A 24,235-nucleotide genomic window follows, 5' to 3' on the forward strand; every position below is an offset into this window, starting at 1 on the left:
TGCGTTTGAGTGTCAAACTCGTTCTGTTGATTTGTTCTATGCTGACAGTGGCCCCGTTAATTTGGTCCACCGTGGTAAATTATTGACAGCAAAGTTCATAACACAAGTAGTTCGAATCCTTCGATCTTCAATAATGTCCGTAGACCGAAATCGTAACTTCGTTTACACTGAAGCGAATGGATCCTGGCAGGATCGCCAAAATGTCACGTAAAAATAATGGGAAAATAATAATAAAAAAATGTTGGGTTCTTGAACCAGAGTTCGAGGTACCTTTATTTTATAATAGGATTACAAGTGTGCGATTTGACCGTTACCGAAAGACTGAAAGACTCGATCAAGACACAGCCCTTCTAGATGTTCGTTTATCTTATGCCTATGTGCCGAATTCATATTCCTTTGTTTTGGGAGTCGGTGTCGTGTGCAAGGCTGTTCAGGTTTCCTGAGTCTGTTGGAGATATTTGTTGACGTTACATGTACGTCAAGACTGTGTAAGTGTCACGAGGCAAAACAATAATATGAGTCGCTCTCGATTTGCATCGTTCTCTAACTCATGCGCCGCTACATACTTATATAGCTATTATTTCTTACAACCTAGCGTATGCAGTTGTGTATGGGGCCTTAAGTTCACTGTTTATAGATACTGCTAGGAATTAATCGAACGAATTCAACGCAGTCGCGTTTACAGAGTTCCGTATTATCGGAAATGCCGAATTCGCGTGGTTTCGCTTTGACGTTCGTCCACGTTGACGATTGTTCAAAGAACAACCGAGAGGCCTCCGCGTCGCAGCTACGAAAGACATCGAAGCCGCGACACCCTTCAGTGACTTCCCTATCTTTTCCTAAAACCAAGGATGACGCAACTCAGGCAATCGTTACAAGCGTTCGAACTTCACATTTTCTTACCATACTATCAACAAAAAATGAAAGCTGGTTTTCAATGAGTCATTATATAATTATATGTCGGAGATGAAAGAACACCGGAGCCTTTGGAATTTTAGATAATCCCGCAACATTCTAACCTAGAGTCTACTATAGCTGTAATTGAACAATTGTAGTTATTCAATCCGATTGTAATTGTTCTAGATTAGTGACGGTGAGCTTTGGCTCGAGGTGACAGTCTGTCGCCCAACGTAGCCGCGGTCAAGGGATAAACGCTTTGCCTAACAAAGGTATGGAGTAATTCTATAGCTCTCCTTAAAAGAAATATTCGTGGCGACACGCGACAGTAAACATTCCAACGGTTTCTGTCCCGTGGCTCGCCACACGCAGACCCTATTCTTCGAGTAAGATGATTGCCAGATGTCGATGCGTCTCCGCAGTACATGTTCGGCTAGCTGGAGGGCCCGTTATAAATCTTAAGGTTTAGTTAACTAAAGTCCTTCAAACAGACAAACAGTCTTTGTCCCAACTACGGGAAGATAGGGGAGACATATTTTTCAACGAGCGGCGTCTCCCGCTAGCAACTTTCCCTCGAGGGCGGCTAACATCTTTTTCTAACCACCGATATGGAGATTGACCAATTAGCAGCAACGTCAATTTCCCTTACTTCCTAAACGAAGGCTTTCCTCGACGAATCCGATGATCTCGTGTCCTTAGACACACCCCATTATAGTTTTCCTCTGTGACATCGTCGGGACGGGACGGGCATTCTTTTACGCACTCCCGTCGACCAAAGAGTAACGTCTTTACGCTCAGCAATTATTTTTACGAGTCAGACTTAGATTCAGCGAGAACGCCCATCTGTCATCCCGTTGGCCGCGGATTCGTTATTGAACCGGAGACCACTGTCACTAGTGTCGCGGACGTCTCACCGCCGTGGTAGATTGTCAAAACCTGTGTTATTCATACCTGTGTCAATAAATCGTATCTTCGTTACACCGCAACGATGGCTACCTTCAATGAAGACTCCTCAAACACCGACAACCCTATCCCCAATGTCATTCCGACATATATATCCACCGAAAATGCGCTCTTGTAGACAAACGCTCGATTCGCGTCATAGCTTTTAAAGCTTGTCGCATCTCAATCCGTTGGAAAAAATTTTTCCTGTAGCATATTTTATTTTTACGAACCAACAAGGTCTTTGTTTATTTCCTTCTTTTTTTTTGCTCCAATTTCCCCATTGTTTTTTCAAGGATAGTATTTCAGAGCCACTAGTCAAGTTTATTGTAACAATAAACTTACGTTTCGGAAACATTTTGTGCTGTGAAACAGAATACACTAAAGTTTGAAGGTCACATCGATTTTCGAAAGTTTATAAATGGAGGTGTATGACAGTATCACCAGCTGTTGCTGTCCAAGTAACTCCAACATCGAAATACTACAACGATTCCAATCGAAAGCGCTAAGAGCCTTAATAGACGCACCTTGGTATGTTACCAACGAAACCATCCATCGCGACCTCAAGATACCTACAGTCAAAGAGGAAATAGCAAAATATAGCGACAGATATAGCAAAAGAGTCAAGAAACACCGAAACCCCCTAATCACTGGACTACTCGATACGACGGACCAGATTCGCAGGCTGAAGAGGCACTACTCGCTAGACCTAAACGTTAGATTCATTTAATTATCCAAATTAAGCATATGCACTTACTTATAATACTTATAAATTATACCTATCTATAATAAGTATTAACTTATTGTAAATAAACAGCCATGTCACTGCGCCACGCCGGAAAAATTACTGAAAATTCTCAACGCGAGAATTGATTGTAATTTCAACAAATAAATAAAAACAAAAAAAAAGCTGTTGCTGTCCCCAAGCGCCAAAATACGTTCTGACTACTATTTTATGTATCTCACAGAAGTATGTCTTCATTCATCATCTCCCATGCCATCCACCAACGTGTTCTTAACATGTTATCTCCTAGTAAAATATTGATGTTGAGTCAGATATCCAACTGAATAATCTTTTCGGTGTCTACTATAAGACATTTAAAACCAAGGCTCGTACACACGTGTGCTTATACGTCAGATGTAATACTTAACACGAAACCTGCTTATATTAATATTAAATTTATGCATAGTAGGATGTTCGACCTTTGTAAAAATGAAATTATAATACATACAGTTTCACCGTGGAAAAGTGAATCTTTCTAGCATGTCCACGCAAATGCAGCGGAGGGGAGGACTGTGCATGCACCAAACAACTTTACGTTCGTAATTTTTCACACAAATGTACAACTGTAGGGAAAAAATTATCTCTGATTTTTCGGATGTTAGGAATCGACAATATCGCATAACGGAATGCTGTGTTCTACGTATTCTATTTTTGTTACGAAAGTGGTACAAACGAAGTCCACGTAAGAATAGTACAACAAAATCGGTTGAGGTTAGGTTATCGTGCAGATATCGCGGCTTTTGCATTGGAAATCACGCAACTGCCAGTCTCGTCGTTCCTTGTAAACGAAAGAAAGGTATTGTAATCGGTCGGAATTAACATAAAACTCGTCGTTTCATGATAATACTGTGCATTCTGAATATGCTATGATTTGGTTTAAAATAATAAATAGTCCATTCTTGCATACTATTGCTCCAGCTTTACTTGTATTTTCGATATTGGTATAAATAGAAAGACAATTAATGTCGTTCGAGTCTATTTTCGGATCATTTATATTACGTTTAATCCATATAGTTATCATATGAGACATAGTATCGTAAAATTTGGAAGAATAAAACGTTCGTACAGGAAGTACATTTTATAAGAACTCCAACAAATCTGCGTGTGCACCTAAAATACAAACTGATAGTGATAGTGATTGTTCATAAGTTTATATACATTATCTAATGTCAATCGAAGGTATCAATTCTTTTTCTCCATAAGAGTACTTTTTCATTTATATGTGTTCAAAAATACATGTGTTCAACCGTGAAGCATATGTCACCTACAACGAAAAAGAGTTTTCCTATACTTAATATTTCCTTTATATACCTATGAAAGTCTATTCTTCGCGTAGTATGAAATTATGAATAAATCTGGAATATTGTTCAATCTGAAAAGAAAAATAACTTATTGACATCATTCATTGATACGAGATTCAGAATGTTTGTTTTGTCTTGCAGAAAAAGAAGGCAGCCCTCCCTTTCTTTTAATGTGAAATAGAAAGCGAAGATTTGAAAACAGATTTTTTGGAAATTTACTTGCAAATATCGTTTTCAATATCGTGATTTTCTTCCCAATGGTACTGTACTTTCAAATTTTCCAGTATCCCTCTAAAAACAAAAAGTCGAACCTCGTTATTGTTAACGTAGGCATTACAAGGAAGAGAAGTATTAGAAAGCAGCTCCTTTTTGTTATGGATTTCTTTATAATCATGTAAATAAGAAATTCCGGAAATTTTTTCCTAAAGAATTTAATTCTTGTGCTTTGATTGATAATTATTACACTACATACTAACTTTTCGCATACTGTTCGCGTCTAACAATTTCCTAATAATAACTACTTCAAAATAACATATGTTCTTGCACGAATTCAAAAGTACGTATGATACAATTACAATTGATTCTAAAATAATAATTATTTAAAGATATTAAGATACTAATTAAACGTTTCACTATATTTCAAAATCTGGAACAACAAATTTTTATTTATAAAAAATGAAACTGTGTTTATATATTCTTTGTCATGATGCTATTTCTTATTACCATGTCGACATTTTTTAAAATTCATTTTGTTATCTCTACGCAATATGAAAATTCATATACTGCTTAATATTTTTTACATATTATCCATCCACCGCATGATATCTCCTGAAAAATCAAAATATTAATGTTATATTATTACAATGCTTCTTAAATTTCAATTTTTGACAAATTTGAAATCCAATATATTTTGCACAATTATTATTTATCAAAAAATTCCAAGTTAGTAACTTTCTTTTCAAATGGCAAATAACATATACTTTGACTTACCTGTAAGTTTTTGTTCCTAATCATCATTTCCTCTTATAGAACATCATTATTGTTCTTATAATTACTACCAGTGTCATAGATATTGTAGTGGCTACAACTGAATTAATAGAAAATGATAAATAACTGTGTATAACACTAACACATAATTGTGTATAACAATGACAGATAACTTTTACTTACATATCAGTCGATAAGGGATTACTGTGATATCCTGTTGATGTTTCTTAAGGCACTTGATTAGGTGCGATACGGTATCATTCCTTATGGTATACTGTAGATAAGTATTTTAGAAAATAACAAGAATAAATCTAAATTATTCAGAGGTTCCAGTTTCGGTTTAGACATAAATACAGGACCATTTGCAAAGAAGAAAGGGTGCGTTTCTACAGCCTCGTTATAGTAACCATGAATACCAATCTCTGAATTACTGGTTACTAAACATAAATATCCTATAAAATTTAATATATTTCTTTAATTTTTAATACATACATGAGTTAGTAGTTCTAAATTATGAATCATCCTACCTGTGATATTACACTTTTCCTTATAATATCATCACTCGAGTGAACAACATTAAGATCATGTAAACCATGTCATCCTATCTTACTGTGAAGATACTTAGTTATGTTATCTAACATTATAAAAATATCATCAAATTCAAGTCCTTTTATTCACATCACATGGCCACGACGATCTGGTTCTTCGTTATATAATGTTCTAAAATTTGTCGTATATATAGGATGTACAAACCGTGATATCAAGGTATCAGTTCTTCCTTCCCAAGGGACAGTTTCATTAAAATTCTGATAGAATTAAAAATTAATTATTAATATTCTAACAATCATATATGTTAAATACATTATAGTCAACGATATATACCTGAGCGAATGTAGGGGTGATTCCTTGATAATTATAAATGTCATCAGCCCACATCATTGTGCCACTTCTTTGTACTCCAGCCTCTAGATTAACAGCCTAAACAAACATACGAAATTTTATAGAAGCTGTACAAAATATAGTATATATGCGCAATATTGAAGCGTTCAAGGGGATATAAAGGTAATGTACATCACATACACGTGTACTCTCATGCAACAAAATACAATTAGATTTAATAGTATAAGCTCTTTTATTCATCATAATAGATTGGAAATTTAAGTGTCTTACGAGGGTGAGTAAAAAGTTACCCGCTCTGTCGGTGTAGAATTTATTTTAAGCAATTGTCAAAAAAGACATACATCATTTTTTGACATAATCACTCGATTTCTGTATACACTTTGTCCATTTGCCGAAGGACCTTTATATTTTCTCATTAAAAAATGTTTTGGGCTGAGCTGCGAACCACGAATGCATCGTCGTCTTCACCTTTTCATCAGCTTTTTCGGCATCCATCTCGCACAAACTTTTTAAAATCCAAATCTGTCGTGTACTATTGCATAAGCAGAGCCGTGGCTGATTTGCAAATGATTTGCCACATTATCCACTGTCACTCGTCTATTCCATAGAGCATAAGTTCATGAGCACGTTCAATGTTGTCATCGTGGATGTGGACGGGCGTCCAGCTGTTTTTTCATAACACTTGTGCGATCTTCTTTGAACTTTTGTGCCCATTCAAACACACTTCGTGACAAAACACTTTCTCCATAATGTGCATTAAATCTTTGATAAATATAGGCATCAAACATAACCTCCGACCACAAGAAACGAATCACAGCATCCTGCACTGTTTTCCTGCAAATCACCATTGCAAAGCGCCATTACTCGCGCAACGGTCACAAACGAATTGACGTAACACAAAGAAACCTGCGCAGCAGCACTGAACAGATATTGACGTCATACGAAGAGTGCAGATGGATCAATACGGTCGACAGAAGTTTTAACTATCTGGAGTGCGGATAAATTTTTACTGAGAGTCGTATAGGAATCTATAATCTGTAAGTACACCTTTGGCTGAATGGAAATTTCTCTTACATATAGTCAAAAATGCAGAAACTGTGTATTGAATTGGAAAGTGATAAAAAATAAGTGAAGTTTCGAGGTTGCATGTGATTGCATGAGTACACAGGACGTTTTTAGCGAATAAAAAATAATTTTGAAAGACACGAGACTTATCTTGTATTTTATGCACTCTCTGTGTCCGAATTTCCAGAAGCTCTCTATCTTATGAAGTGTTTTAGATTAGCCGGAAAATTTTGTACGTACATACAAGAAGTATACGATCTAAGTGGAATATTCCATTATTCTCTTGATACAAAAGAAACGAAATTTACAGAACTTCTCAGAAAGTTGGTTTATTATTACCAAATTAATAGAATTAATATACGTTTATCATCTTTACATACCTAAGTTGTGGAGGTTTATCGTGCGTAAAAAATTAGTGTCGTTTCAAAGTTACATTTCGTACATTTTAAGCCTATAATTTGTAACGTACAAAACAATGTAAATTTGAGCTGTTTCTTATCTCCACAATAAGAAAATCCAACTTTACGTTTTTTACACAATGATATTTATGGAACAGTAATATCATATTATTGCATCGCTTGGAGAATGAAGTCAAGGTACGATGTGACCCTAGTGTAAACGCTGGGATACCCAGCTGTGCCGCACTTATAAGCATAAGACACAATACCTATTAAATACGAGGTTAATTCATGTTGTATCAGCAGTGATCCGCCGCGGTCAGCCTGAAAGGATCGTTAAATTTTTAATCAAAGATACTGAAATATATCGATCGAATTGTATTGAAATTATACTTATATACAGTAATAATCTTCTATTGATTTGTGTATTGAAATACTCCAATTTATAACGTACATGTTATATGTATTTTGAGCAAAACTAAGATTAGAGGAAATTAGATTAAATACCATAACGAGGTGTGAGAAGTGGGCAAAACTATTAAATTGTGTTTATCTATTATTTTTAATGTTTAAGACGTCGATTTGATGTTAATTCGAATCGACGTGTCTTCAGATACCGTATAGTTTGTAGTAACTCTGTAACTTAATTACCGTACAAGAATCCTCTCCACCCTGAGCATGTTCGGCGCATATTATACCATCAGTGATATCAGGTGCATTAGGAAATTTGGAATAAGCTATTTTGCATTCTGCGTTCTTAATCACTGGCATTTGTACTTCCATTAATGCATTACGTCGTGGTCGTCCTACGAAGAAAATAAGAAAGATATTTAAGACTGGAACTATTTAATTTTATTATAAAATTGATATCACTTACTATATCTTAATGCTCCCGATCCAGCAACAAGGGGGTTATAGCCGACGAAGTTGCTCTTTCGTAGGGGCTCTTTCGTACAAATGGGATATACGTACCCTGAAAAATAAAAAAATAAATGAAAATGCAGGAAACTAATGACCAAAAGTATGAGAAAGAATTATACACGCTTTATGACACAATATATGTGTACAGTAAGAAATTTCAGGATATGATACTTCAGTAATACTCAATAGCATATATATATATATATATATATATATTGAGGACTTACTCGAAAATGGCACCTCCTCCACCAATCTAAGAATGGCAATATTATGATTGTGTATGTTTTCTATTCCATCCATATGTGCACAATGTGCTGCGGTCAAAACATGCCTAGCCGATATCAGGGAACCTCCGCACTTCCATAGTGGTTTGTCTGGGTTTCGGGGATTACGAAAACCTAATGCAGCGATTCATGGCCAAGCGCCTAAAATGCAATAGTCATAGTTGTGAATATACATAATTTTTTCTCACATAACGAGTAACAACGATTATTACCTATTCGAAATTCGATCATACAGCAGACGATAAGTACATACGTACAAATACTCTGAAACAGAGATTTGATAAAGACAGAAATTAAATTTTTATTCCAGTGGAATACAAATTATTAAATAATTCTATATAATTTCTATTTGAACTATACTGAACTATAAAGTTCAAACGTGTAATTTCTGCCCTAACAGTTTTTGATCTCTATCCATATTATTACTCCTATATCAATTTTTTATTTCAAGCAAAAAGATACTCTTCCTAACATGAAGTAAAAGAAAGAAATAATTCAAGTTAATAAGTAAAGTTACTACCGATAAAATCATAGCATTATTATTTAGTCTAATTGAAATGTACATTGATGTGCTGTTTAATGCCTTTAAAGTTCATTCTTTGCAGTAAATGGCTTATTATTAATCGGAAAGAAAGACATAAAACGTACCAAGTTCAGCTGGTTTACCATCGACCACCCTGGTATGAGAGACGTTGCTAAAACCTCAGTATGGTGGTCGCAAAGCCTTATACTTATACACAGTTTTTATTAAAATTTCTCTCTTCTCTTTGTTTGGATCGTTCGGACAGCAAACGATCGTAACATTGCCCTGGTATCTGCACACTGATCGTCTATAAAAATCGGTGGCTGTACGGTACTGTATCTGCCATATTTCTTGCAGAGGTTTACATTTTCTGTAGTCAAGGCACCTGCCTTCTTGATTGTCCGGTGTGGTACATTCTGGATCAAACAATTTTAAAACATTTATACAGTTCAAAGATGCGTAAGAAAGCGACACCGATTACTCAACTTTCGAAGTAAAAAGCCGATCGAGTCCACCGGATTGCCCTACAGACACGTATTAATCCGTAAGAGTTAGTCATCATGTTGATAATAATTATCTAAAGAAACTTTTCACGTGAAAATATAAAATTTTAATTGATTAGATATTGTGTTAGCCATACTTAAGAAAGAAAATGAAAATGAATGAAATGAAAGAAAAGGACTACCTTCAACCTCATTTTTTAAATAAACACTTTGTCAGTTTTGCGGTAAATAAGTTCTTAGGAATTCAGGACAGTTTTTAGTGAATCATTTTGTTTCGACCGTTCGCGGAGAGACGCGATCGCGAGATAGCACGTCAACGAGAGTTGTAATTTCCCGTTACGATTAAATAATCGACGCCACGAACTGATCAGTTCAGTAGTTCAATGAAATTCCACAGAATTAACACAAATAAATTAATGTTTATTTCAACAACTTATTAACTAGAAAGATATAAATGGAACAAAAAAAATGTAACTGCGTTTTGGTTGATAAGTAATGCGCGACATACCACCTGTGTTGACGGTTCGACTTCTCGAAAAGTTCTGAACGCCTTTCGATTTTTTTCGTTTTTTCTGGAAGGCGACCCCCACTACGTTCGGATCACGCCACATTCTTTTACGCGAGGTAAAATAACGACCACGAGTCGACGTTTCTGGAAGTCGCCCTGCTTAATGAATCATGCGCTTGCCACTACAATGTTTGTTTGCCGGGCAGACGCGACGGTCCGTCTGCGACATTATAGTGCCGCGATCGATAGTTAAGAATATGACCTATGGTAAGCCGCATGGCGTAACATTCTCCCCCCGTTGAGAGGGTACCGATCAAACTAGCGAGGTGTGGTTGAAGTTCCCATCTTATTTCGTCTCGGTGGCTAGTTGTTCGGGTTTCTCGAGATCGGGTTGAATTGGCAGTGGGACAAGCCTTTTGACGCCCCGATCCAAAATGCTTTTTGCCGTCTGAACTGTAGCTGTCCGGATGACACTGTCACGACCGGCATACTTCAAATCCGACGGACTGACGATAGAGATAAAGCACTCGGCGACAATGTATATCGCTGAAGTGCCTAATGAACCATCAACATCCCAACGGTCCTTCCACCGAAGGTTCTAGAAGAAAGAGCACGTGGCAACGGTCGCGGACGCCTAGCAAATGCATGGACGGTGGGGATGTTGAGGGATGACAAAAGAAAGTAATCGGATCCGATCGAAAGTAAAATCATAAGAGTCAGTCTTAAAAAGTCACGCCCAGAGTTCGGAAGTAGATTGTAAAGTGTATTGATGTTAGAAAAAAAATAAAGTTTTCTTTTTTTTATTTTTTACCTCAAATTCCTTTTTTATTTTGTTATTTTACGTGACAACACCATCGGCGCCTGGATGAACTCGGCCCAGAGGCCAATGCATGGAGGGAACGTTGTCCTCTCTGAGGATGACGATTGTGCCCTTTTGGATGCTGTGTCCACCCTTGCTCCATTTATTGCGGTTGGTTAGCTCGTTCAAATACTCCTTATGCCAGCGGTTCCAAAAATGTTGTTTAAGCTGTTGGATATGCTGCCATTTGGAGAGTCGGTTCGATGGAATGTCTCTGAAATCTCGATCACGTAAGCACATTAATGAATCGCCAATGAGGAAATGTCCGGGAGTGAGGGCTAGGAGATCATTTGGATCGGTGGAGATAGGAGTTAGCGGGCGGGAATTGAGGACTGCTTCTATTTCTATGATAAGAGTATTACGGTGTTAAGCTCATATGTTTCTGTTTCTCCACTCGCGCTGCGCCATAATATCCTTTGATATTTCCGATCCTCTGGTCGTACGAGGAATTGCCGATACATTTTCTCGATCTCGCCAGTGAGTACGTACTGATGAGCGCGGAATCTAATTAATATACAAAATAAATTGTGAATTGATTCGAGAATATAGGATTTCCCCATTTTCATGATTATCGTGATTTTTGTATAAATATATTTTTGAAGATACTAATAATTAGGTACTTATAAATTAGTATTATCAATTATTTTGCATTTATAATTCCGCCTCTAGTATAAGTGTTAATTGAAAACTAACTTTATGTTTCAAAAAGTACTAGCAAAGTCGTTGAGTAACAAGCCACTGATGCTAACACAAATAGCATTGTCGTAATTAAATATTTCTAAATATTCATTTTTCATTTTGAACCTGTAGAAACAATTTATTATATATACTATTAGCTAAGTAATTGCATATTTAATTAAGTCGAAATATAAAACTTAGTTATTTTAATAATTTAAAAAATAAAAAACTGACAAACATTTCAATTTAATTTATGGTTGGAACAAAAGACATTTCATTAATTGAAATATTGCAACGCAGAGTATTTTCCAAAATACGCCGAGAGTATTCCTGATGGTGAAACGAGCGTTGCTTCATCGAACGCAGCTAAAGAAAACAACATCTATGTAGTTGGTGGTACGATGCCTGAAATAGAGGGCGATAAATTGTACAATACCTGTACTATTTGGGGTCCCGATGGAACTTTGATAGCAAAACACCGAAAGGTAAGTAATATATTCCTTTATGGCTTTGAATTTGAAAATATTGGGGCGAAGAAAGTGACTCTATCTAGGAATAATTTAGGAATATACATATGTACATACGTATACTATAACCAATTCTATAATTTACGGTTTATAAAATACGTTATGATACGGGAAACGCCCATTTTTGTTGTAATGTGTTTGTGTTGTATAAATTTTTCAAATACTTAAAATATTATTATACTTATTTTTTCTCCTTTTTAAACATTATTAAATGATAAGATTTTTTAATAAAAGAAAGTGATAAAAACGCTGTCAGTTATTAAATAAAAAATAATTAAAGTTTAGGAGTTGGTAACTTTGATATTAAATTACAAAAGTTGCAGCAATAGAATTAGCGACTACATTTTTATGTTATTAGGTACATCTATTCGACATCGACATTCCTAATAAGATTACTTTTCGAGAGAGTGATTCACTCAGTCCTGGTAACTCCCTAACGACGTTCGATGTGAAGGGCTGCAAAATAGGTATTGGCATTTGCTATGATATTAGATTCGAGGAAATGGCACGCATTTATCGGAACAAAGGTACAGTAACTTAATCGATCAATACTTAACTAGCAAAAAATTAAATATCTTTCTTAAATATATTCTATATAAAATTAATATAATCTGTAACTCTGTATAAACAGAAGCTTAATTTAAAAAAACCAGTATATTTGCTGAAAATGAAACAAATAAAAGAATTAAAAGCACAATAAGAGGACTGTCCTCGCATATTCAGAAATGATGGAATGTGAACCGTGCAACTACGAAGTTAATTGGTATTCGGTAGCTTCATATTTCCTGCTTCTCTGGGTTAGGTTGCCAAATGCTGATATATCCAGCGGCATTCAATATGACCACTGGACCACTGCACTGGTCATTACTTCAGCGTTTCAGAGCGAATGATAATCAATTATACGTTGCCTGCATATCACCGGCTCGTGTTCCTTAAGCAAGTTACGTCGCATGGGGACATACACAGTTGACCAATCCCTGGGGAAAGATTCTTTACGATTTGGAAACTCAAGAGAATATGGCAGTCACCGATATCAAAAAAAAAAAAAAAAAAAAAAAAAAAAAACTGGCGAACCGTGTGTTACCACAACGAGACACGCGATGCTATTTGTCGCTTTAAATTGTGCCGCAACTCGTTTTTGAGATCTTTGCCAGGGGCGCGTTAAAACATGCTGAAAATATATTTCTGGCTTTTCTGGGGTTTAACTGAAATATGACAAATAACGTTGTAAAACATATGTACTTATGACTTACAGAGTAATTGAGTGTACAAAATATATAGTATACAAAATAGCCAGCGATTTAGGGCTTTAAAAGATCAAAAGGAAAGAAAAGGAAAGAAAAGAAGAAAGATAATATATTGTGGCAGTCTAAGTCGATCTAAGAAAATAGATAAAGGGAGGGAGGGGCAAAGCTAGTTAATCTGGAAAGAATCCAAGCGTCAATTTCAAGCATTTACAGAGAATCAAGCGGGCTGGTTAAAGTCGTGAGTTGAGCAATTATCCCGCGTTAGGTTCAATCAGGTTAGTCCCACGCGAAATTGATCCAACCATGCGAAAACGAGTGTATTCTGATTTCTGTCGCAGATACTTCTGGCTAGTGCAGTACCTACACGGTGGTTGTTGAAATAGCCGCTTCTCATCTATTTTCCCTAGCGCGGACATCATCCTTTGATCCCTTACGACTAACGAAGTTTTCTAAGATGTACGGCAGTTTGAGATTCTACTTGAAAATGATCATGATTGCGGTCTGTGTGTCGTCTGCTCTTCTTTTTGTCCTTCCGTTAAAGACTGGTAAGTTGATACTGATTAATTATGCGATCGAAACCCTATATAATGGCTACAAAAATGCCGCTAATATAATATTCCTTCTTTCTTGTATCTTCTTTCTTGTATCTTCTTTCTTGTATATATATCTTGTATATATATATATATATATATATATATATATATATATATATATATATATATATATATATATATATATATGTCGGGTCACGATTCGAATTTTGGGCGCGCGACGACTCTTCGTGTGGACTAGCCATCGTTTCACAAAGCCGAGATTTTATTTAGACATATATACAGGTCTATCACTAAGCTTAACAAATAATAAGTACAACTAATAATAAGTCTAACAAACACTAAGCCTAATGAATAATACGATCTACGAATAATTAAATTAAATAATACTATTAGCAATGTTTGAGTTCAAACGAATCCACGATCACCGGGATAACTCCTTACTAAGCGAAACTAACTTAGACGCAAATGCGATCGTCGAAAATGCTCGATGTATCACTGCGCCAAATACGATAAGGATAGGTTCGACAAAAACAAAGCTAAAATAGTTAGGTTCAACCTTGGCGATTTCGTGTTACGTAAAAACGAGGAAAGAAACCAGACGAAGTTAGATCCGAAATTCAGGGGTCCATTCGTAATAGCCGAGATTTTGGAAGGAGATAGATATACCCTAAAAACCTTAGACGGCAAACGATCATATAAGGACAGACACGACAGACTGAGAAAAATGCCAGAAGGTTGCGTCCCTGCTGAGTTAGACGTCTGCGGTGATGACAACGGCGGTGATAATAACGATGCAAGTACACTGACCTCAGAGGATCATTAACACTGCGTTGTGGTCATAGTAATACACCGAGTGGTTTTATGTGCTTTTGTTGTAACCCGTTGAGTGGGTTGATGTGTTTTTGTTGTAACCCGTTGAGTGGGTTGATGTGTTTTTGTTGTAACCCGTTGAGTGGGTTGATGTGTTTTTGTTGTAACCCGTTGAGTGGGTTGATGTGTTTTTGTTGTAACCCGTTGAGTGGGTTGATGTGTTTTTGTTGTAACCCGTTGAGTGGGTTGATGTGTTTTTGTTGTAACCCGTTGAGAGGGTTGATGTGTTTTTGTTGTAACCCGTTGAGTGGGCTTACGTGCTTTCTGGGTGTAATGCACCCAACGTGGCAATATGATCCAACAAACTGAGGTTCACCGGTGTACGAAATCGAAAATGATCTGTTGTGTCATTACGGTCTGGCTGGCGACTCACAGAACGCACCTAACACTTTGAATACAAATTATAACATTACAAATTCCTATTCTCTTTTATTTTTCTGTTGTCAAACCTCCGAACGAAACTTTGTTATTGCACTGGACCCTTGACTTACTTGGACATTTAGTTAAATCGCAAATAATGTCAGTTGTATCGAATCTAATGTAAGAAATACGATATTTTAGTTACACACGAGGACGTGTGATAGTCAGGATGGCCGTGTCGGAGATGAAAGAACACCGGAGCCTTTGGAATTTTGGATAATCCCGCAACATTGTAACCTAGAGTCTACTATAGCTGTAATTGAACAATTGTAGTTATTCAACCCGATTGTAATTATTCGAGAATTGTGATAATGAGCTTGGGTTCGAGGCGACAGTCAGTCGCCGAACGTAGCCGCGGTCACGGGATGAACGCTTTGCCTAACAAAGGTATGAAGTAATTCTATAGCTCTCCTTAAAAGAAATATTTGTGGCGACACGCGACAGTAAACATTCCAACGGTTTCTGTCCCGTGGCTCGCCACGTGCAGACCCTATTCTTCGAGTAAGATGATTGCCAGATGTCGATGCGTCTCCGCAGTACATGTTCGGCTAGCCCGAGGGCCCGTTATAAATCTTAAGGTTTAGTTAACTAAAGTCCTTCAAACAGACAAACAGTCTTTGTCCCAACTACGGGAAGATAGGGAAGACATATTTTTCAACGAGCGGCGTCTCCCACTAGCAACTTTCCCTCGAGGGCGGCTAGCATCCTTTTCTAACCACCGATATGGAGATTAACCAATTAGCAGCAACACTTTCTGAACGAAGGCTTTTCTCGACGAATCCGATGATCTCGTATCCTTAGACACACCCCGTTATAGTTTTCCTGTGTGGCATCATCGGGACGGGAAAGGCTTTCTCGCTCGCGATCTCATCGATCCAAGAGTAACGCCTTCGCGATCAGTGATTATTCTCAGACTTAGACTTTGTGAGTACGTTCTGTTGTCATCCCGTTGACCGCGGATTCGTTATTGAACCTAGGATCATTGTCATTAGTATCTCGAGCACCTAACTACCGCGGTTACTTGTCCGGTTCTATAATAATCGTATTTGCACTAGTCAATGTCTTCTCCATTGCATAACGACAACGTGTAACCCAAACGAAGATTCGTTTCACGCCCCTAACCCTAATTCTAATGTAAACCCGATATATATATATATATATATATATATATATATATATATATATATATATGTATGTATAAGATTTATAAAATGAATGCTCGGTAAAATGTCTGTGATAAATAATAGCAATTAAAATGGAAAAATTTTTAATTGCATTGCTTCGACTATACATATACATATACTTAATGTGACTTACTTTGTATGAGAAAAATTCTGTTTGCCAATTCGATATCGAGAGCTGATAATGCTAACATACGATGAAACGATAACAGAAGAATCCGAATATTCAGAACTTTTCACGATATATGTTAAATAATATTATGAAATAAATTAAATAATTACCCCGCATTGCTTCCAGCGTACGTGTTCACGATTCTCGGCGAAACCGAATATGGCAGCAGGAAATCAACCAATCACAACTTCGGAAGAAAGTAAAGCGCGGGAAGAAATCGCGGCATCCAGCTTCCTGCGAATCTATTCTCGATCTCGATGTAAGCAGTAATCTTTCGATAATCGTTTTGCAAAATGGCGTGTCTTAAACGAAGTGTATAGTAAAATTCGTATTTGAGAGACGCATAAATAAACGATATCAGGCTATTTCCCGCGAGAAATTCACGTTCGGTTGCAACATAACATGTCACGTATGTATTTTCGTCGAAAACTGATTTCGAGGGACGTGTATATGTGCGTATCAAGTTACTTGGCGAAAGTTCAACGACAGACTGTGACTTTAAAACAGTATGTATGCCTATGTTTGTTGTCCGAGAATTGGAAGAATCTGTCATGTTTTGTTTACGTCGGCTGTAATGGAGTGGTGTTTTTGTCTTGTGGTAACTGAATGTCTCAAACAACAAACTCGAGATTTCAATCGATCTTCGAAAAGAAGTCATACCCATTGGCCTTGGGTGAGTTGTGATTTCATTAACTTTTTAATTCATAATTGATAACATAAGGTTATTGTAAGACCGATGAAAATATGGATAGCAACCAATTGCAATTGAATATCTGGCCTGTCTTGCACTATTGAAATTTTGCAAGTCACTAAAGTTACCAGCATTAATATGTTCCCTTGCACAAGTTTGACGATAAAACAAATGAAATTTTACTATTTGCAAGTTATTTGATTATTGTATTTAACGAAAAATTATAAAATCATAAAATAGAATTCTATATAACCTGTAAATCGTAACTTGTCAATCTACTAGTACATATATTATAAATTGGTAAACTTTTGTGTGTGGGGGAGGGGGTGCTAGATGTAACACTGATACGACATTTTGAAAAAATATTTAATTATAATCATGAAAGGCGTTATTGAAATATTGAGTTTTTATTAATGTTCCTTGCAACTTCGAGTTTGCGTACTATATTTAAAATGTACATAAGATATAAAGTATATTGACAAGTAACAGTCACAAAATTGTTTCAAATGAGGATAATCATCCTAATATCAACTTATCAATTGTGATCTGATAAACAAGAATTCAAAATACAGTTAAACTGTGTTCTACATACAATAATCTTTTTCGGAGGAGATTTAAATATATGAACATATTGTGATATTTTGTCCATAATAACATGAATAATATAAAGTTTCGTATTACATATACTCTATTTTTTAATATATTCTGCATATCTCATTTTATGACAACAGACAAGCAAACTATATTCCCATTATAAGCTTCGCTCTAATTTCGCATCGTTTCACCTGAATATATCGTGAAATTTCATCCCGTCAAAATTTTGCGTCAATCTTTTTTATCTTAAAGGATTAAAGACAGTTGCAAAACGCCACGGTGTTTCGGGGTTTGTTTAAATTTCCGCCAAATGAAAAAGAAGTTTCGCGAAAAATGGTAGTTACTAACGGCACGTCTGGTTACAATTTTCGTTTACAATTCTTTTGGCGAGTAAATATGACGTACTGGGTCGATACTAAGTAGTCGGTTGTCCCTGAAATTTGAACTGTTGAGAACGAGGTAATAACAGGGCGACTGGTTTGTTGCTGTGTAACGTATACACGTTTCTGAATAGTTTTCTACTTTAAATGAAATTAACTGCTACCCGACGGAGTTTCGACGTAGCGATAAACACGCCACTGAAAAAAGCGACGAATGGGAATGGAAAATACGTAAAGATTTTTTTGACAAAATAAAGAATCATTTTGTCAGATTTCAAGAAGAGTTTGGGTAAATTCAATTTATGCTCTTTGCTACTTGACTTATGTTTATAACACTAAAAGTTATCTTTACAAGCAGCGAAGTGATTTAGTTTCATCCGTAGTTCGGTTGCTTCCAATTTTTTCATTTTCACATTGTGTAAATTTCGACCAATTGCGGGGAGACGTAATCGCGAGGAGAGACGTCAACGGGGGTCGTAAATCCCCGTTACGATTATAACAATCGACACCACGAATTGATCGATCCCCTGATTTCCGTTGAGATAATAGGGGTGATTGAGTTTGTATAACACTGTGATTCACAGAATTATAAATTATATATTTCCAACACTTAGATTACACTGACGTAGAGAAATAAATAGTTAACAACTTGTCGCATGAAGATGCGATAGATATGTACGCTAGAGCAGGGCTCTTATAATGGAAATTAATGTATTAATGGACTTAGCACTATAATATATTTAGGAGAGAAGATGTGTGTTCGACAACACCGAGAACCGACAAAAGATTTGCGTGAAGTATGCGACTCTCGCGCTATGTGTAGACTGCCGCGTTAGGCGTTAGTTTTTAGACTGTCTGTCGCTCTTTTTCTAATACGGAAGAAAAGTTCGGTGTGGGTGTGCCCCTGTGCCTAAAGAACGCGGATTCGTTGTTCCCACTTTCGTTAGAAAAAGTGAGGGCCACGAAGCGCGGTGTCGATTGGTCATGACCTGCACTACTGCTCGAAGGGATGAGTATCGAGTCTCCTACCATCGTGGTGGATAGATGACTGTGTGCGTGAGAAAAACCTAGCTTGTTTTATTACAGGGCTATTCGGATTTTCCTAATGGGTGCATACCCGCTTTCTCCGTGTTTTAAGTGCGACTAATAAACCCAAGGACCTCTCTAAAAACCGACTGTGTTTCGAGAATATTTTTAAGCTTTAGAAATTCTTCAAGACAAACGGATTGAAGACACATGGCGAAACAATACAGGGAAGTGAAAGTTATGGTGGGTCCTTAGGTTTATTGAGGGTCGAAGTGACGTTACGCAGGTCGGTTGTTGTCCGGTCGCGCGGGCTGGCGTGCAGATGTTTTAGGCGGCGTAACACATTGCGTATTACAATATTGATGTTAAAATATTATTATAGAAAAACATGTTAGCAACTTAATTTTCTATTTGTTCGTTTCTCTGTTTTCCTTATTCTGTTTTTGGATTTGTGGTGGATGATTTAAATAATGACGTGACGAGTTGATACTTGATATTGTCAAATATATTTAAAATTATTCTAAATACAGAATTAATCGCACGGGAGACAAAGATTTTGTAACGAATCCTAGCGGCTGCCATTTGTCGTTCACGCGCTGTTGCCGATACCGAATGCGCTAATGTCACGTAAAATAACAAAATAAAAAAAGAAATTTGAGGTGTAAATAAAAAAAAGAAACTTTATTTTTTTTCTAACAACAATTCACTTTACAATCCACTTCCAAACTCTAGGCGTGACTTTCCAAGACTGAAGCTCTTATGATTTGACTTTCGATCGAATCCGATTACTTTCTTTTGTCATCCCTCAACATCCCCACCATGCATTTGCATTTGCTAGGCGTCCGCGACCGTTGCCACGTGCTCTTTCTTCTAGAACCTTCGGCGGAAGGACCGTTGGGATGTTGATGGTTCATTAGACACTTCAGCGATATTGCCGCCGATTGTCGCCGAGTGCCGCCACATCTTTATCTCCATCGTCAGTCCATCGGATTTGAAGTATGCCGGTCGTGACACTAACATTGTGGCGTCAGAGACGATGCGTTTTGACTCGCGAAAGGCGTTTTCGGTTTGCTTCGACCACTCGATTCGCCGCGAACAGCTCGTACGTATCTTTGTTCGCGGATCCGCGTAGTTTGTTGCACGAGTATACGTTTATATTGACACCGGTGTTCACAAGAAAAGAGATCCTTGGTGCCCTGTCCGTCACGAAAATGCGATGGGATACTAAAGCCATCGCCACATGCCGCGTTTACGGACGGCTGGTCTCGTTTCACTGGGTCCAGTTGCAAGGGGCCCGGCACTTCCTTGCGCGGTCTCGAAAGGTCTCGTGGTAATAGCAGAGACCAGACTTCTGCGGTCTGTCCTTCGAACTTGATATCAATCTTGCCTTCCGTATGTAGAATAACGATGTGAGGTGGATAGTGGGTGAAGGTGCCCACAAGAAATACTCTTGATGTTCAACAAAAAAGTTAATTAAATTATTAACAATCAACAGTCAACAATTTATGATCAACAATTAACGACTAACGATTAACTGTCAACAACAATTAACGATTAACGATGAACGATCAAAAACAATTAACGATTAACGATGAACAACGATTAACGATTAACGATTAACTATCAAGAGTCAATAATCACGTATCTCTAATTGTGTTTGCTTCGCTATGACGCTTAACCTTTCGCACTCCGCAGCTCGGGGCAGAATGAATCTTTGATTCGAAACCAAATGGATTCTTTTCTTTGTTGCCCCTCGATATCTCCACTACGCACGCGTTTATTAGATGTCCGCAACGGTTGCCGCGTATGCATTCTTCCGAATATTCGGCGAAAGAACTGTAGGGATATCAATGGTACATTAGGCGTGTCGGCCTTACGCTTTGAAGGTATAGCGCTTTGTGTCGCGAAGCCGTTGGAAAGTTCCATGGTCGAGTGCCACCACAGATGCATGACGATTAGATACAAACGCTTCAAGTATTACAATTAATAGCTGATACAATTGCAACAAAACAGATGTCCTTTATGCAAGACTACTGAAATTACACAGCTACAATAAAATAAGGAATACGTCTGTACTATGGGAAACATAAATAAATATACACATAGTAGCTTATACAACATGTATGTGGAGGACGATTAAACGCGTTGTTGATTAATGACCAGACGAGTTGATACTTAGTGTAGTCAAATGTATTTAAAATTATTTGCAGTACAGAATTAGTCGTCGTTCGCTTAGTGTTGCTCGATATGTGTATACAAGGTAATGCTTACGTTCGTTCGATATTAATTCGCTATAAGAATGTTCGATACTAACTGTCTTAACGATCGTGTTCTTTTATTTATACTCGGGGGAGTATCGAAAACTTTAAATTCAACCTCGGTTGACGATTGCACGTAGCGGCAACATTGTTTTGCCCGGAGTTTGTTTATCGTTACGCTTTGCTTGTCACGTAAAAGTAATGGGAAAATAATAATAAAAAAATGTTGGGTTCTTGAACCAGAGTTCGAGATACCTCTATTCTATAATAGGATTACAAGTGTGCGATTAAACTGTTACCGAAAGACTGAAGCCTCGATCAAGAACCAGCCCTTCTAGATGTTCGTTTATCTTATGCCTACGTGCCGAATTCATAATCCTTTATTTTGGGAGTCGGTGTCGTGTGCAAGGCGGTTCAGGTTTCCTGAGTCGGTTGGACATATTTGTTGACGTTACATTCCCCCAGTGTTAGAGTGCGGCTGGTCCTCCAGACTCTTATTTTCGGTGTAGTGCCTCCTTTTGTATGCCCTTTTGGAATCTTACATGCCTTGCTTCGAGGATGACTGAATTGGTGTCTTCAGGTAATTCTCGTAATGGTTGTATTTCAGGTGTGGAATATGTGTTTAAAGGTGCGCTCTATTGGTCTCGAGATATTGCTTATACCTGTGTCTTTTTTTTTCTTTGGTTTTACAACATAATACGCGAATACATAATTTGGAAGGTAGGCATTTGCTTATAATATCGAATAATCCTATTTTGTTAAATATACATATGTTCCTAGTAATGCTAGATCAATATAACTAATAATTTATAAGACACTTAGTTCCTATTTCTTAAGACTTCTAATTCTATGTTCATAATTAAGAGAGTTTACTTCGTTGGAAATTTGATTGAGGTGCATTCTATACGATTATACATTATTAATGATTTTTGGAGCGTTTTCAATTTTTGTTAGGATTTCTTCTAGACTGTCAGTTAAGGGTAAAGCTATAGTTTTGAAATTTGTTTTGTAAGTTATATTGGTTTTTAAGTTATTGTTTTCATCAAAAAATTTATCTATATTTTTATTCATTAATTCTAAATTATCGTTATCCAGAGTTACAAATAGACTTCTAGAAATGGATCCAACAAAATTCAATGAGCCTCTTCGGTAACAAGTGTGTGTCATAAATTTAATATGCATGATTACATTGTCTAAATTTCTTTTGCGAGCGCGTGTAATCATTTCATTGGAATACGGGCATTCACTTTTAAAATGTTCTGTTAACATTAGTCTAAATCTTTTAATTTCGCTGAGTTTTGCATATATATCCTTAATGTCTAAACCTATAATTACGTTTACGGATTCGCTATATAAGTATGCATGAGCTAATTTTTCTTGATATATAGAACTACCATTAAGGGGTATAACGTTTAGCTTAGCTAACTATGAAGAAGGTGAAGATCGTCCTGGAAAGTAAGGTTTAATACGGTTACCATGTATTTTCCTAATCGAGTGATTTACTATTATTTCATAATAAGGGGTTTTTCACTTTTTCAATGGTGTATGGCCCTGGCCATTCAGTATCTATCTTGTGTTCTTTATGATCGTTATGAATTAATACTAAATGTCCTTCTTTAAAAATAGATTGAGGTTTGGCAATTTTAGAGAAGTTTCTAATAAATTTTCTATAGTATCCAGCTAGCCCAAGGAATGATTTTACATCTGTAGGATTTTTTGGTAGTTTGAAATTCTTTACTGCTTCTATCTTTTTAGGGTTAGGTTTTACTCCATCTGCTGTCACTACATGTCCTAGATATTCTAATTCGGGCTTTAAGAATTCACATTTATCTGGTTGTATTCTTAGACCTACTTTCCCGAGTCTTTGGAATATAATGACTAAGTTTTTAGTATGTTCTTCCATCGATTGCCCGAATATAATGATATCATCGAGATAAACGAAACAATGATTGTTAATCAAACCTCTTAACGTGGTATCCATCATTCTTTGAAAGGTAGCAGGTGCGTTCTTGAGCCCGAATGGCATTCTATTATAGTGGAAGTGTTCTTATGGTGTGCTAAATGTAGTGTATTTCTTTGAATTCTCGTCCATGGGTATTTGATGGAACCCTGAGGATAAGTCTAAAGAGGAGAAATATTTCTTATTTCCTAGCTGTGATAGTATATCGTTAATGTCAGGTAGTGGATACGCGTCTTGGTCTGTTAGTTCGTTTAACTTCCTAAAGTCAATCACTACTCGCCACTTTTGTTTCCCTGATGCGTCGATTTTCTTTGGAACGACCCAGACAGGAGAGTTATAGGGAGAGTCGGAGGGTTCTATAATCTCTTTGTTTAACATTTCAGTCATCTGTTTATTTATTTCGGTTTTATGATGTTCGGGAGGACGGTAGGATTTTACGTTGATGATCTTGTTACGTAGATGATACATTTACACTGTACACGTGAATGTGTGTGTAAGCGTCAGAGGGCGTCCAGGTCTCAGTAGAGACAAAAGACGATTGGAGGCTGTTAGGAGAATCTAGAGGAGGTGGTTGACAACAAGCGTGCGTGCAAGAAGGTTATCGAAGTCTTCAGAGTGTAATATATATATGTATAGCTGTTGTGTGCGAAATAAAGTAAACTATTTGTATTTTCGAATCCTCTCTATACCTTAACATGGTAGCAGAGCGTGGTTACTAGTTTTGCAAGCTATTTAGTGCGTGGTTTTTAGTCTTGCGAGTTTAGTAAGGGAAGAAACGTTCAAAGAATATAAAATAAAAGAAAAA

The 24,235-nt window shown here is 36.8% G+C and overlaps 2 protein-coding genes and 1 long non-coding RNA gene across 10 annotated transcripts in view; 2 read left to right on the top strand and 1 right to left on the bottom strand.

Annotated features, from left to right (window-relative positions):
- The window catches only part of LOC126876530 (venom serine protease Bi-VSP-like), a 206,867-nt gene that overhangs the window by 55,167 nt on the left and 127,465 nt on the right, over window positions 1–24,235 (bottom strand). Inside the window, exons 3-5 of one of the 8 annotated variants that reach the window (XM_050639382.1) lie at window positions 8,152–8,247; window positions 7,926–8,080; window positions 7,275–7,598 (exon numbers count right to left, since the gene is read on the bottom strand). The exons of 4 other annotated variants lie outside the window; for them this stretch is intronic. In XM_050639382.1, coding sequence (XP_050495339.1) covers window positions 7,443–7,598; window positions 7,926–8,080; window positions 8,152–8,247 — 407 coding nt within the window. In that variant the 3' untranslated portion in view covers window positions 7,275–7,442. Of the gene's footprint in view, window positions 1–7,274; window positions 7,599–7,925; window positions 8,081–8,151; window positions 8,248–9,215; window positions 9,419–10,923; window positions 11,087–11,887; window positions 11,956–24,235 lie in introns of those variants that run through there. 3 more of the 8 variants (XR_007694260.1, XR_007694269.1, XR_007694273.1) reach the window with 3 other exon arrangements.
- LOC126876534 (omega-amidase NIT2-A-like) overlaps window positions 1–24,235 on the top strand; it is a 165,290-nt gene that overhangs the window by 20,327 nt on the left and 120,728 nt on the right. The window lies entirely within an intron of this gene.
- The window catches only part of LOC126876546 (uncharacterized), a 98,145-nt gene continuing 85,871 nt past the window's right edge, over window positions 11,962–24,235 (top strand). The window contains exon 1 of the long non-coding RNA XR_007694286.1: window positions 11,962–12,035. This is a non-coding gene — a long non-coding RNA (uncharacterized LOC126876546). The remainder of the gene's footprint in view (window positions 12,036–24,235) is intronic.

The sequence above is a fragment of the Bombus huntii genome, unplaced genomic scaffold (genome assembly GCF_024542735.1).
Source record: "Bombus huntii isolate Logan2020A unplaced genomic scaffold, iyBomHunt1.1 ctg00000082.1, whole genome shotgun sequence".
In the NCBI taxonomy this organism is placed as follows: Eukaryota; Metazoa; Arthropoda; class Insecta; order Hymenoptera; family Apidae; genus Bombus; species Bombus huntii.